Raw genomic sequence first — 13,397 nt, 5'->3', positions numbered from 1 at the left:
GCTACCTGTGGCAAGCATAGTGCCTCGCCATGATAGACTTTTGTTTGATCTATGTTGAAGAATAACACAACAGTTTAAGCTGATTTAATATCTCATCCCATAATAGTTATGCTTTTGGGGAGGCTTGTTTTCAGGCCATACTTTGTGATGCTCAGGGATCACTCCTGGCTCTGCATTTGGGCAATTACTTCCTGGTCGTGCTCAGGGGACCAGACGGGATGCTGAGGATTGAACCCGGTTGGTCAAGGCCTATCTAGCTGCTGTACCCCACTCCACCCCAGTAGTTAAGCATTTGGGGGGGGGGGGCGTTTGGGTCACACTCGGTGGTGCTCAGGGTTACACCTGGCTCTGTGCTCAGAAATTGATCCTAGCAGGCTCAGGGGATCATATGGGATGCCGGGTATTGAACCGGGTCTGTCCTGGGTTGTCTACATGAAAGGCAAACCCCTACCCCTGTACCATCTTTCCAGCCCAGTGGTTAAGCTTTTTTTTTTTTGGTTTTTGGGCCACACCCGGCGGTGCTCAGGGGTTACTCCTGGCTGTCTGCTCAGAAATAGCTCCTGGCAGGCACAGGGGACCATATGGGACACTGGGATTCAAACCAACCACCTTAGGTCCTGGATCAGCTGCTTACAAGGCAAACACCGCTGTGCTATCTCTCCAGGCCCAGTGGTTAAGCTTTTAAGATAGCGGGCATTGATGTTCAAATTTCTGCCTAACCATTTACTTACTATATACTTACTAAACACTACTTAATCTCGGAAAGCCAGTCTCCAAACCCACTCAATGATAATGAAAAGCACCACCTTCCAAGATAAAGAAGATAATGTTAAAGAAGATACTGTGTTATGAAGTGTTAACTTAGTAATTAAACCTTTAAAAATATTGAGATCATTTCAGTGGTGTTCATGAGAGGCATGTGAACCAGGGAGTAAACTCGGGGTCTCAGTCATTCTTGGCACATGTCCTACTACTTGCAGTATATCCATGGCCAGTTTCAGCTAAAAAATGATCTCACTCTTATTAGACTTCCTGAATCAGTATTGTTGTTGTTGTTGGTTTTTTTTGGCCACACTTGGCAGCATTCAGGGTTTACTTCTGGCTCTGCCCTCAGGAATCACTCCTGGCATTCTTGTGGGACCATATGGGATGCCAAGGATCAAACCCGGGTCTGTCCTGGGTAGGCCGTGTACAAGGCAAATGCCCTACTGCTGTGCTATCACGCTGGCCCCTTTCTGAGTCATTTCTTTCTTTCTTTTTTTTTTAATATGGAACGCTTCACGAATTTGCATGTCATCCTTGCGCAGGGGCCTTGCTAATCTTCTCTGTATCGTTCCAATTTTAGTATATGTGCTGCTGAAGCGAGCACTTTCTGAGTCATTTCTAAGAATGATAAGCCATGGCAACATCTTTGAATAATTTTGCAGCCTAATTTTTCTTTTTTTGGTTTTGGGTCAGACCTGGCAGTGCTCAGGGGCTACTCCTGGCTCTATGCTCAGAAATCACTCCTGGCAGGCTTGGGGGACCATATGGGATGCTGGGATTTGAACCACTGTCCTCCATGCTATCTTTCTAGCCCCACAAGGGAACTGTTTTGAAAGATAATTTTGAATGCAGATTTTTTGTGCAGTTGTTTTAAAGTCTGTCTCTTTGTCTTACTGCTTTTTGGGGCCATACCTGGCAGTTTTCAGGGCCTACTTCTGGCTCTTCACTTAGGGATCATTTTTGTGGTGAGACTTATTGGGGTGCCAAGAATTAGAACTGGATTGGTCGCATGCAAGGCAAATGAGCCCCTACTGAATTCTTGCTCCGACTCTGAGCCAACAGTTATGTTTGAATTAAGTTTTAAAGTTTATAAAGTATAGAACTTTGTAAGTAGCCTGGCATCCCACAGTGAGAAAAACCCTGGACTAGGACATAGTATTGATGGCTAACCCTGACTAGCATTCAGCAGACTCCAAAATCCATTGATTTAATCCATGGGTTTAGATTAAAAATAGAAAATAGACTTGAACTTCATGAATGCAAAACTGATAACTCGTGAAATTGAATTATTTGTTAAAATTGGGGAGCTCAAACACAGCTTTGTTCAGTTTATTTTGTTGAGCTTTGTTTATGCATCTGGGATTTGGAAAGCTTTGGGTTCCCTAAATGCATGTATGGGATCTTTTGTGCATTAATATCTATTAATGAGTTGTGGAAAAGTTATAAAGAAGACATTAAATATTTAGAGTAATTTTGAATATTTAGCCTAAAGAAAATATGGATCATATCTTTCTGAATTAGCTGAAATTCTGTATATGTATACATATGTATGTGTGTATATAAAAACATTTATACATATATACACACATACACACCTTTATATGTATGTGAAAGCCAAACATATTCATAGACAAACTTACCCAAAGTTATTTGTTATTTCTGTTCTTCTAATTTGGTACAGTGGTACTAAAGTTTTTGATTAAAAGTAGCAATGAAAAAATTTATTCAATGAACTTATCCTAATTTGTTATAAAATAGTATTTAGAATAATCATTCTTCCTTTGATAGACTGAAATATCAGAGTACACTGTAATAATGGTCTCTGACTCTGAAAAATATTCAGTCTTCGGTATATCAGAAGTTCTGTTAATAGTAGTGAATAGCTGACTTGTACTTGCTGGTCTGCCAGCACCTACCCCAGGAAGAAATTCTGCTAGAGTTTAGGGGAAATTCTTGGGAATGCGGACAGTCTTTTGCCCACTCGAGCTTTGAAATCCTATTTTGTCTCAATTTCGTATTCTGTTACATGCATGGAAGCGTGGGCTAGCAATCTTGAACAATGCACTGACGCGTGTGTGGTGTGCACGTGTGCATTTTTGTCACCAGCCCTCTGCCTCCTTAGTTTCAGATACTCCACCCCCTCCACCGCCTGCCGAGGAACCAGTGTTTGATGAATCACCTCCGCCGCCCCCACCCCCTGAAGACTATGACGAGGAGGAGGCCGCAGTAGTAGAGTACAGTGACCCTTATGCAGAAGAGGATCCCCCATGGGCCCCGCGGTCTTACCTGGAAAAGGGTAAGTGTCTAGGGCAGTGGTCCTCAAACTATGGCCCGCAGGCCACATATTGTATTTGTATCTGTTTTGTTTCTTCATTGCAAAATAAGATATATGTAGTGTGCATAAGAATTCGTTCATAAGTTTTGTTTTTACTATAGTCAGACCCTCCAATGGTCTGAGGAACAGTGAACTGGCCCCCTGTTTAAAAAGTTTGAGGACCCCTGGTCTAGGGGAATGGGGAGAAGAGTGGTTTATTTCTCTGCATAGAAATAAAATTGACCAGTACAAAGGAGCATCTTGTATTTTGGGGGTCTGCTCAGGTCACGATGTGTAGGAAATGCAGCCCTCATAGTGGCTGACTGCAGGTCACTGTGAGAGTCTTAGGGTGATGGCTGCTCGAGCCACTTCTGCCATGGGGAGCAAGGTTGCTCCCTAGAGATGTATCCCACAGTACTCCGGGCCTCTTGGGCAGTACTTGGCCGTGTTCAGGGGACCATGTGGTACTCAGGAGCTAACAGTGTCAGCTATACGTATGGCCATAGACATTTATAGTTATGAACTAGGTCCTAACCCCTGGCCTACTTCTCCAGCTCCTGGACTCATTAATTTAATTGTATAAGGCTTGTGATTTTCAAAGTCATGCAAGGAAGAGCTCTGTGGCTGTTTAATTTTTTTCAGTATTAATCTCTATTACTTAATTTAAATACTATGGTTTTGGTTTCTGGGCCACACCCTGCTCAGGGGTTATTCCTGGCTCTTTGCTTAGAAATCACTCCTGGCAGGCTTAGGGGTCCATAGAGGATGCTGGGAATCGAACCCGGGTCCATCCTGGTGCAAAGTAAACAAAACACCTTACAGCTGTGCTATCTCTCGGGCCCTGAAAATGTGTTTTTACACAATATCACATTTTATAGTAAATTCAGCTTAAAAATATCATTTTTTATATTTTGTATTTCTTTTTAATAGGTATTTTCTCATAGATTTGGGGTTTTTGTTTTCTTGATGGGGGTGGAATTGAACCACACTGGCTGGGCACTCAGGGATCACTCCTGGCTGTGCTGAGTTCCAGGGACAGTATTGGATGCGAGGGATGAAGAGTGGGTTGGTGCTTGGCAAATGCCTTCCCCTCTATACTATCTCTGCAGCTCCTTTTAGGTTGTTCAGGGTCGTTAACACTAAATGTTGGTGCGCACCCCCCCCCCATGTTGTTTTCAACCTAACATCTTCCAAGTAATACAAAATTCCACGTCGTATGGGTTTTAGAAATAACATTTTTTGTTATTTGATTGCATTTCTGGTTTGCATATGATAAGGGATTTTGGTTGGGGTGGGGTATATTTACAAAGTCACTGTTTTCAGTACTGAAATGTTGGGGAAGTATTGCTATTTATTTGGTGCTTTGCAATGTTATTTTCCTCTTTAACTTCCTTTTTCCCCCTCTAGTTGTGGCAATTTATGATTATACAAAAGACAAGGAAGATGAGCTGTCATTTCAGGAAGGAGCCATTATTTATGTCATCAAGAAGAATGACGATGGTTGGTATGAAGGAGTTATGAATGGAGTGACTGGGCTCTTTCCCGGAAATTATGTGGAGTCCATCATGCATTATTCTGAGTAAAAGCTTGTGGCCGGGCTGTTTCCCTCCCTCCCAGAATAGTCAGGTCTTCCCAGAGGAAAAGGCCCTGGGGATTCCCCTTGAGTGAAATGAATGAAGGGCAAATGATAAAAACTACTTAGTTTTGTTTGTTTATCCCCCAGTATTAAACAAATCAAAGCAAAACAAACAAAAAAAAAAAGCAAGTTGAATCTAAAGAAATGGATCTTGCTGCCATCACCTGTACTGTGCTGAGCTGTGTGGATTGAAATAAAGGGACCATCTTCTGACATGCCAGAGCTGTCACAGCATAACTATGTCAAATCAATCAGGTTAAGACAAATTTGGAAAACATCTGGGATAATTTCTCAGGAATACTCTGTGTCCTTAGGATTTCTCCCCCTGCAGGCTCTGTACATCACTGTACATCCTTCAGTGCCTGTGCTAAGGTCAAGCGCCCACCCAAGCCCCAGTTTCTTCTGGTCCTTCAAGGAGGGGAACCAAGATTTAGGTTCTGTCCTTGACCATTTGCAGGACTGTTTCCCCCTGTAACACTGTAAATCCTGCATCCTCCTGGACAAGTCCGTGATGAACTTACTTCAGCCCTTGAGTGTTTCTGAGTTTATAGAGCAGGCAGTGGATGAATGTGAGTCCCCAAGTATTCCGAGGGTGTCCTTTTGCATGTGCTCTACTACATGGGGCCCTGGGGCTCAGAAACTAAGAGAAACTAAGCTTGTGGTAAGTGGGCATGAAGTGTGGGAACCCAGGCGGGGATGTTCCTGGTTTCTCCATAGGCTGCATTGTAGAAACTCACCTTGACTCACCACAGGTGCTGTTCTGAGCACTGAGATCCTGGAGGTCACACCAGTTACTTTTTTTTTTTTCTTTATAGAATCATTCTTTTTTTAGAATTTCACATTTTTGAGTCTTGATTATCACTGGAAATAGGAGGCTTGTTACTGTGCTTTCTGACTATTAATGGCCAGTGTTAGCTGCTGCTGCTGCATTGTTTACTCACTTAATTCTAGAAGAGGTAAATTCTCTTAATGTTATGTGATTGGCCTCTGAAGTAGCTGCTCTTAGGAATTTGTACCTTCTCTCAAGTATATTGGGGCAAGTGGAATAGAGCCAATTACTTAATCTCATCCTAGAAAAATAATTTGAGAGAAATGACAGTATTTTTGTATTTGCACATTATAGCTTTGGTTTTCATCACCACTCAGTATCAGGAGGTTCTGTTCAGGAGAACCTGCGATGAAGAGCACTCTCATGGTCCTCGGCCCCCCTCTACTGGGAGACATAGGGAGGCAGGACCAGAGATTGGCCTGGGGTGAAGGCACTTGCTTTGCGTGCGCAGTCCCTGGTTTGAATATCACTGCAATGGGAGCCCATGCATCACTTGGTCTGGTCCAGATCCCAACCCCTGCAGCTCTAATTGCAAATGTTTCAAATACGGGTGTTGCACAGGATGGTGCAGATAGAAGAGGTTGATGGTCTAGTCATGTTTGAGGCACCTGAGATGGTACAGCCAGAAGCCACCAGGCATTTGAGACTGTTGGCACAGCACAAACCTTCACACTGACTGGAACCCCGAGGGAGAAGAGCTCCCTTATCAAATTTTTTTTATAGTTACAGGTCTTGGTTAATTTTTACACCCATTGCAAGCTAGCTATTTTTTCTTTTATGGTTCTTGAACACTTTTAGTGTTCATCAACTTGTCCAGAATACATTCTACTTCTGCTTTTGTTAAGTCATCTGGGAATTATGTCTTCTGCTTTCCTTCAGAGAAATGGCCCTGGGGGTTCTCAGCCTAGACCATAATTGGATAGTTTACTTAGTATTATCACTGGGGAAAATGTCTTAATTAGGTATTCTAGTCCCCTACTCCCAAATGACAGTTTAATTTTGTACTGAAAAAGCTTAGTAGATTAAGAAGGTAGCGTAGGCAATCCTGTGGAGTTAGTTCCCACAGCTTGTCCTGCTGACTGAAGACAGTGGTGCAGAATGCAGTGGCTTGCCTGCTGGTCTGTGCCGGATTGTGGAATTCAGAAGATGTGGGGAAGGCCTTCTGATTTTCACATGCTGCAAGGGGGAAGCCCAGGTCAGCTGATTTGGATGGGCATTTTTTTTTGTTACAAAAATACTGGTTTGGTTTTCTGCATTTTACAATTTTTGTATAATTTCGAATTCTATGTACTTAGAAGGATACCATATAATGATGCTCCATGGTTTACAGTAATTGGAAACTTTTAACGTATGTAATAATTTCATAGATTGCATGCTGTGAGAGGGTAGTATTTTCAAACTTTATTCTAAGTTTTCCCCATTTTTATAACCCAAAGGTGGCTGGAACTAGGAATTTCAAAAGGATGCAGAAATATTATAGCAAATAAAGTCTAAAATATGTCAACTAGTAAACAACCATTTTATCAGGATAGGAAGAATGTAATGGGTGAGTTTTTTTTTTTTTTAACAAGTGATTTCATTCTTTTTGACTTCTGTCCAGTTCTTTTGGGGGAAAAAGTGGCATGAAAGCTTTTGGGATTGGTTGTTATTATTGCAATTAGGAGGTTTACAGAGACTTAAATTCAAGTATATGATGTAGAGCTAAGGAAGTAAAAAAAGAAAAGGATAGGAATAAACGTATTTTTCAGAGACCTTTCTCAATATTTTCCATCTTTTAGCTATTTGCTCTTTCTCCCTGAAGGGTTCTTGCTTTTTCCACCCCAGCACTGGCAAAGGCCTGCTCCATTATCAAGTGAGTAGGTCAGAAATTTTCAGCCTGCCTTTCTTTTTCCCTCTTGCTATTACCCAGTTCGTCTTTTTCTTTAAGCATCTTTAGAGATGTCTAATGTAGGTTGCTCCTTAGCAGTCTTATTTGATTATATTTTCCCCACTGGACTGTATAGTACAGGGGTGTCTTCATGTAAAACTGACACCAATTCAGAGCCCTGCCACTGCATAACCACAAGGGGTCGCACCTGAGCACCGAGTCAGGAATAGCCCTGGAGCACCCCCAGGAGTGGCCCAAACTGTACTGAGGTCCCTCCCCTTCAGAAAAAAAGGTGTGGAAAGTGAGGATGGCTTTTAGGTTTGAGAGCATTAAAATGAGAATCTCACCTTCACTTTTGGGTGTCATTTTCCTTTAGTAGGTGACCTCTGTTCTTGTGATTGGAACATGTTCCCATGTCCACCCAGTCCCATTTGTCCAGTTTGGAATTACTTTAGCCAGAATTCCTGACAGTGTGAAGATGATTTCCCTGATGATTTTTTTTTTTTTTGAACAATATTAGTTCAGGGCCAGAGAGCTAACTTGATGGGCAGAGCACATGCAGGAAGACTGGGCTTGGGTCCTGGCACTACGTGGTCCTGTGAGTACCCCATAACGGTTTTAATTCAGTCTCATTTCACTGATCAAAGATGCTCTGTTTCAAATAGCAGCTACTTCATAACGGTGTTAACACTATGTGACTCAGCACCACACTGTACCTTTGCTACCACGGTTTTAACTGAATGTGCTCTGTCAATTTAGAGATTCTGAGCTCTTACTTGCTATCTTCAAGATACTTGAAAAGATGTGCCATGTTCTGATACCACAAGAGTATTCAAACTATTTAAAGGAGTGTATTAAGTGCAACTTGAGTGAAACAAATTCTAAACCCATCAGAAACCACATCCAGTTCAGAGTTTTTTCCACAAAGTGCAGGTAGTGAAAATGTGACATTCTTTGAGCACTGGTCAAAGCACAGCATCAGCCTTACTTATCAAACAGGTCTTAATAGATGCAGCATTGTACTCGGTTACCAAGTTTTTCTTTATGCTGATCTTTTTTCCTATTTCTTAAGAATCTCATTCTTGGAAAAAAAAACCTGATAAATGAAATGACAGGGCCTAGCTGTGTATAAATGATCCTTGCTAAATATCTTGGTCTTTTTGTAAAAAAAGAAAACAAACAAAAAAAAAAGCTTATTTTCACATTATAATGGAAATGTTTTTTGCAACTTCAAAATTCTATGGAAAAAGCAGTTTTTATCATGTTTTGTGTCCATACATCTTTTTTCTTAACAAAATGGTTTAAAAAAATGAATAAACAATTTCTGATCTGGCCAGTTGTACTTTCAGCTTCCAAGGGGAGGCTCTGTATTCCAAGTTGAAAACCAGAAAACTGAGGGAACTGTTCCTTGCCAGTGACATTACTCGTGTGCCATGAACCACCTCCAGATGAGTGGGGGCGGCATTCACTTTTTAAGTTTGAATCTGTATTTGGAATTAAGTGTTGCAGTGTACTAAGAACTTGACCTAAATAAAATTCCATAAAAATCTATCAAGTGTCTTGTGATCATGTGTCTGTGTGACTGCGGTCTCTGAGGTGGGAAGTCTTAAGCATGTGGCTTATTTGGCTTATTTGACATCTGTGGAGAGGAAGATTTTTTTTTGTTTTCTCTTTTTGGGGACGAGGGACACACCTGGTGGCACTCAGATGTTACTTACTCCTGGCAGGCTCAAGGGACCATATGGGATGCTAGGGATAGAATCTGGGTCTGCCACATGCAAGACAAAAGCCCTACCCATTGCACTATCACTCTGGCACCAAGGATGATATATTTGGTTAAATATGGCAGTTCCGGGGACCAAACCCTGGTCTTCTGTTTTCAAAGCAGGGACTCAAGCCCTATGAGTGATTTCACTCTTCCACAGGTGATTTTTGTAATATATATTTTTTTAAATTACATTTTATAAACATGACATATTAAAGGATGAGCATTGACTAAAATACGAAGTTGTAATAAGCATTGCAACACAAAATGAAATACTGTGTCTTTGCTGCAAGGAGACCAGATTATGTAAGAATTTTGTAATTTGTTTAAGTAGAAACAAAGGCATGTGTTATTGTCTCAAAGATAAGAGTAATGATGCATATAAGAAAAACCCTTCAGGGGGCCCGGAGAGATAGCACAGCAGTGTTTGCCTTGAAAGCAGCCTATCCAGGACCAAAGGTGGTTGGTTTGAATCCCGGTGTCCCATATGGTCCCCGTGCCTGCCAGGAGTTTTTTCTGAGCAGACAGCCAGGAGTAACTCCTGAGCATCGGCGGGTGTGGCCCAAAAACCAAAAAAAGAAAAATCCTGCAGGACCAAAATAATAGCACAGCAGTAGGGCGTTTGCCTTCCACGCCGAGGACCCTGAAGGATCCGGGTTTGATCCCCTCAGCCTGCCAAGAGTAATTTCTGTTGTACCAAGTTGTCCTTTTTTTTTTTTTTTTTTTTAAATCAAAAACCAACTGGGAAGCTCTCCTCCAATAATCTTAAGCACTTACCATTCTTAATTGTTGATAAATTTAATAGCAGAAACCCTCTGATTTGCCATTAGTTGTAAACTACTCTTGAAGGCTACCTAATTGAAAACAGCAAATGAGTTTTATTTACCTTTAAACTTTAAAGGTATTGTCCTTGGATACCTTATTTTGGGGGTATCAAACAAAAAAAAATAAAACAAGTTCTAACAGTGCTAAGCCACAAACAGTCAAGTAAAAGTCCCCAAGTTTAAATGAAATCTATGTATTTTTTATTAAGGATTGTGTAAGCTGACAGAATGAAAACATGTAACTGAAAACAAATTTACGCTTGACTGTTGAGTACTGTCCTAAAGCTATTACAACAGTTGACTTGACAGTAACTGGCAAGAGTAATTTAGGAAATAACTTAATCCAGCAGTAGAACCAAAGCATCGTCAGTAGTACGGAATATATCTCTCATATATTTATATATATATATCTCTATATTATCTAGGTAAGGTAAGGTTTGCACAATCGGAGCAAGGCACATAATGAAATGAGATCATACATTTAAGCAGAAGAAAATTGCAACAGAGCTAAAAGAAAATTTCGACTTCATCTTTACTGAACTGTGCATAATCCTTTAAATAATGTCCTCTATCAGGTACTTTGATAATACAGTTCCTTTTGCCTTTTTCATGCTTTTGAAAAAGTATAGTCTACACTGTATCTATTTTACTTACAAAGCTCCCATAGCCTTGCCTCCATTTGTGAAAGAAATGGGAGAGAGGGAGCAATCCCGTTTAAATGTGCAATTTTTCTTTAAAACAGTAAACAATGTTTTTACAACATTTAGCACAAAAAATTAATTTTTTTGTTCTCTTTAAGGTGCCTGGGATCCAACCCAGAACCTCAGACATGCAAGGCATGTGCTCTATAAGTGAGCCACAGCCCTGGCTCTGATGTTTGATTGTAAATGTACATTTCTATAAAATGAGTTCAGTAGTGGCTCATAATAAAATTAAGCAAAGTCATTTGAAACATTCCAGTTAATGAGTATTCTCTAGTAGGTATTATTTACAAGCAGAGGAAAAAAAAATAGGTGGAAATCATGGGAAAAAATGGCAGTTTTTGGTATTCGGTTACAATTAATATAACAATGGACGATTCCTAAAATAGATCTTGTTCTTCAAGTTCTGCAAAAGCATGTTCAGCCTAAGAAGAGGCTGAGGCGCAACCATCACACACTTGGCCTGACTAGCCATCCCTGGTCAGTCAACCCCCTTCTCAACAGAGCCACTTAAGTATGTAGCAGACCCATCCCCTGCCCTGACTCACTTCTCTAGTATCTTTGGTAGAAAGTGACCAGACTCCAAGGAGATGGAATCATCTTTTGTGAGACACGTTTCAATATTTCTGCCCAAACTAGAAATACTTTGCCATTAGCACCTCGACGTTCACTTGTGGATTTTTAACTGCTATTCCTCCAAAGGAGTTCAAGGCACTGGAAATTATAGCTAATAGGATTTTCTCTTCTAAATGGTTTATTTAAACAAGGAACAAACCAATTGGAGAGTTTTCCTTCAAGTGTTTATCAGGATTATTATTTTCCTTATTTTTATATTGCAATTGTCCTAGATTTCAAATTCTTGTACACAGAGACCTTCCAAGGGCACAATGAAGAACCAAGCACTTATTTGATTAATGAAGGTGTGGAAATGCTCTACTGAATCTTAAAAAAATAACCTTAAAAGTTAATGAAATAATAAATTTAATCCATTTTCATTTGTTTAAATGATCAACTTTGCAAGTGGTCATATGTTCTCATAAGGTTAGGGATAGATTTTTACAAGTGATAAAAAGTATAAAAAACAAAACTTAGAAAGTACCAATAGATAACTTGCAGACTATAGTGATTTTAGGAGATATTTTCATCAGATGTATATATTCAAATTATTATATTTCACTGAAAGTACAATAACAGAATGAACACCGATAATCTCAATCTTCAATTGGCCTAAACTTGATAAAATTTGAGAGTAAATCATTTGTAATCTGTTAGCCCTGAAAGGATAGAAAACACTTGGTGATAAGCAAAAAGCCAGAATAAGTTAAAAACACATAAAGTTTGTAACATAAAATTGCTTTAACTGAGGGAAAAATGGGTTCTTCCATAGGTAGTCCTATAATCAAATCAAACCTAACCCATACCATTAGCTCACATTCTCTTCAGGCAAATTTACCCTTACATCCTTAAGCTTATCAGCAATTATATTCTTCCAGAATAGCAGCTTTTGAAACTTTGATTATGGATGTATGTCTCTTACTAATAATACTACTTTTCCTTAAATCTCACTGTCCTAGAATTATTACTCACAATACCCCATATTTGGTTAATTCGGCATTGTTTTCAGTATTAATTAAATTTACTTAAAGAGGTCCGGACTTTAAAAGACAGTTCACAGCCCTTTGCAGAATATGCCATGAGTGGGCAAGAGCACCTTAATTTTAGAGAATTACAAAACCATATCTGCATTCTTTTAAGTTTTGTAATGAAAATTTCCTGTAACTTGACTCAGCCATCTTCCTCATCCTAAAAAACTCAAATTAAAAAATTCCAAGTTATAGTTAAGTGGGTATATGTAAAAACCTTAAAATAGTTAATTTTTCCCCACATGAGAATGATATCAGCTAAAAGGATGAACATGTGTATTTGAGCAGTAAAAGTGAACCTGATAAAAATTTCATTACAGAGTAGTCTAATACTTTATCTATGAATCCAACATCAACTCGTTTTTATTATTAGAGCACAGGACCTGCTTTGGAGTTAGAGCCCAAACTTGAATCACAGGGTGCTTCATTTGAGAAATAATCTGTAAGAGCTAAGGGTGTGAGAACTGGGCTCGTCACTGGCCTCCTAGGCACCCGCTTCCGGAACAGGATGAATCCATCCCGCTGGTTTTTAGTACAGCTGTTCTCAGGCCAGAGGCAGTGGAAGAAGGCACAGTGTTAGTGTCACCTGGCAACCTGGCAGAAAACAAAACAAAACAAAACAACAACAAAAAACAAACCCCAAATAATAAAACCAACTCATAATTCAAAAGACCACGAGGGAGTAAAAACACTTTTTTTGGGGAGGGGAATTTCTGTTGTTTCACCCATTTAAAAATAACAGCCTTCCTATTTGTGGGAAACTTGTCAGAGAAGAAATAGGGATCACAGTGACACATTTTTCCTCTGGTCCTGCTTCTAAGTGTTCTAGTGTTCTTAGGGAAATTGATACTCTAGGAGCTCTAGTTCAGAATGGCATCAGGACTTTACAAGGAAAAGGTCCTAGAAGACTCCATTGTAGGCCTCAAATCATGCAGGATGGGAGATTTAGGGCACATAGTTTCACCTAGGAAGGTTGAGGTTTTCCTTAAATCCATTTCAGGGCCATAGTGATGAATGTATCACTAGACTGATTTCCTTAGACTCTACTTCTCC

General features: G+C 40.0%; 1 protein-coding gene and 1 non-coding gene across 27 annotated transcripts in view; one reads left to right on the top strand and one right to left on the bottom strand.

Moving 5' to 3' along the window:
* The window catches only part of ABI2 (abl interactor 2), an 86,825-nt gene extending 77,863 nt beyond the window's left edge, over window positions 1-8,962 (top strand). For 20 of the 26 annotated variants that reach the window (XM_049773241.1, XM_049773229.1, XM_049773228.1 and 17 more), the window contains 2 exons: window positions 2,888-3,061; window positions 4,487-8,962. In XM_049773241.1, coding sequence (XP_049629198.1) covers window positions 2,888-3,061; window positions 4,487-4,662 — 350 coding nt within the window. In that variant the 3' untranslated portion in view covers window positions 4,663-8,962. The remainder of the gene's footprint in view (window positions 1-2,887; window positions 3,062-4,486) is intronic. The other 6 variants (XM_049773247.1, XM_049773245.1, XM_049773244.1 and 3 more) reach the window with 1 other exon arrangement.
* On the bottom strand, window positions 1,263-1,369 carry LOC126010562 (U6 spliceosomal RNA). Its single transcript, XR_007496585.1, has one exon. It is a non-coding gene; the product is annotated as a U6 spliceosomal RNA (small nuclear RNA).
* Window positions 8,963-13,397: the final 4,435 nt, after the last annotated feature.

This window comes from Suncus etruscus, chromosome 5 (genome assembly GCF_024139225.1).
Source record: "Suncus etruscus isolate mSunEtr1 chromosome 5, mSunEtr1.pri.cur, whole genome shotgun sequence".
Classification (NCBI taxonomy): Eukaryota; Metazoa; Chordata; class Mammalia; order Eulipotyphla; family Soricidae; genus Suncus; species Suncus etruscus.
This window is presented reverse-complemented; position numbering and strand designations above follow the sequence as displayed.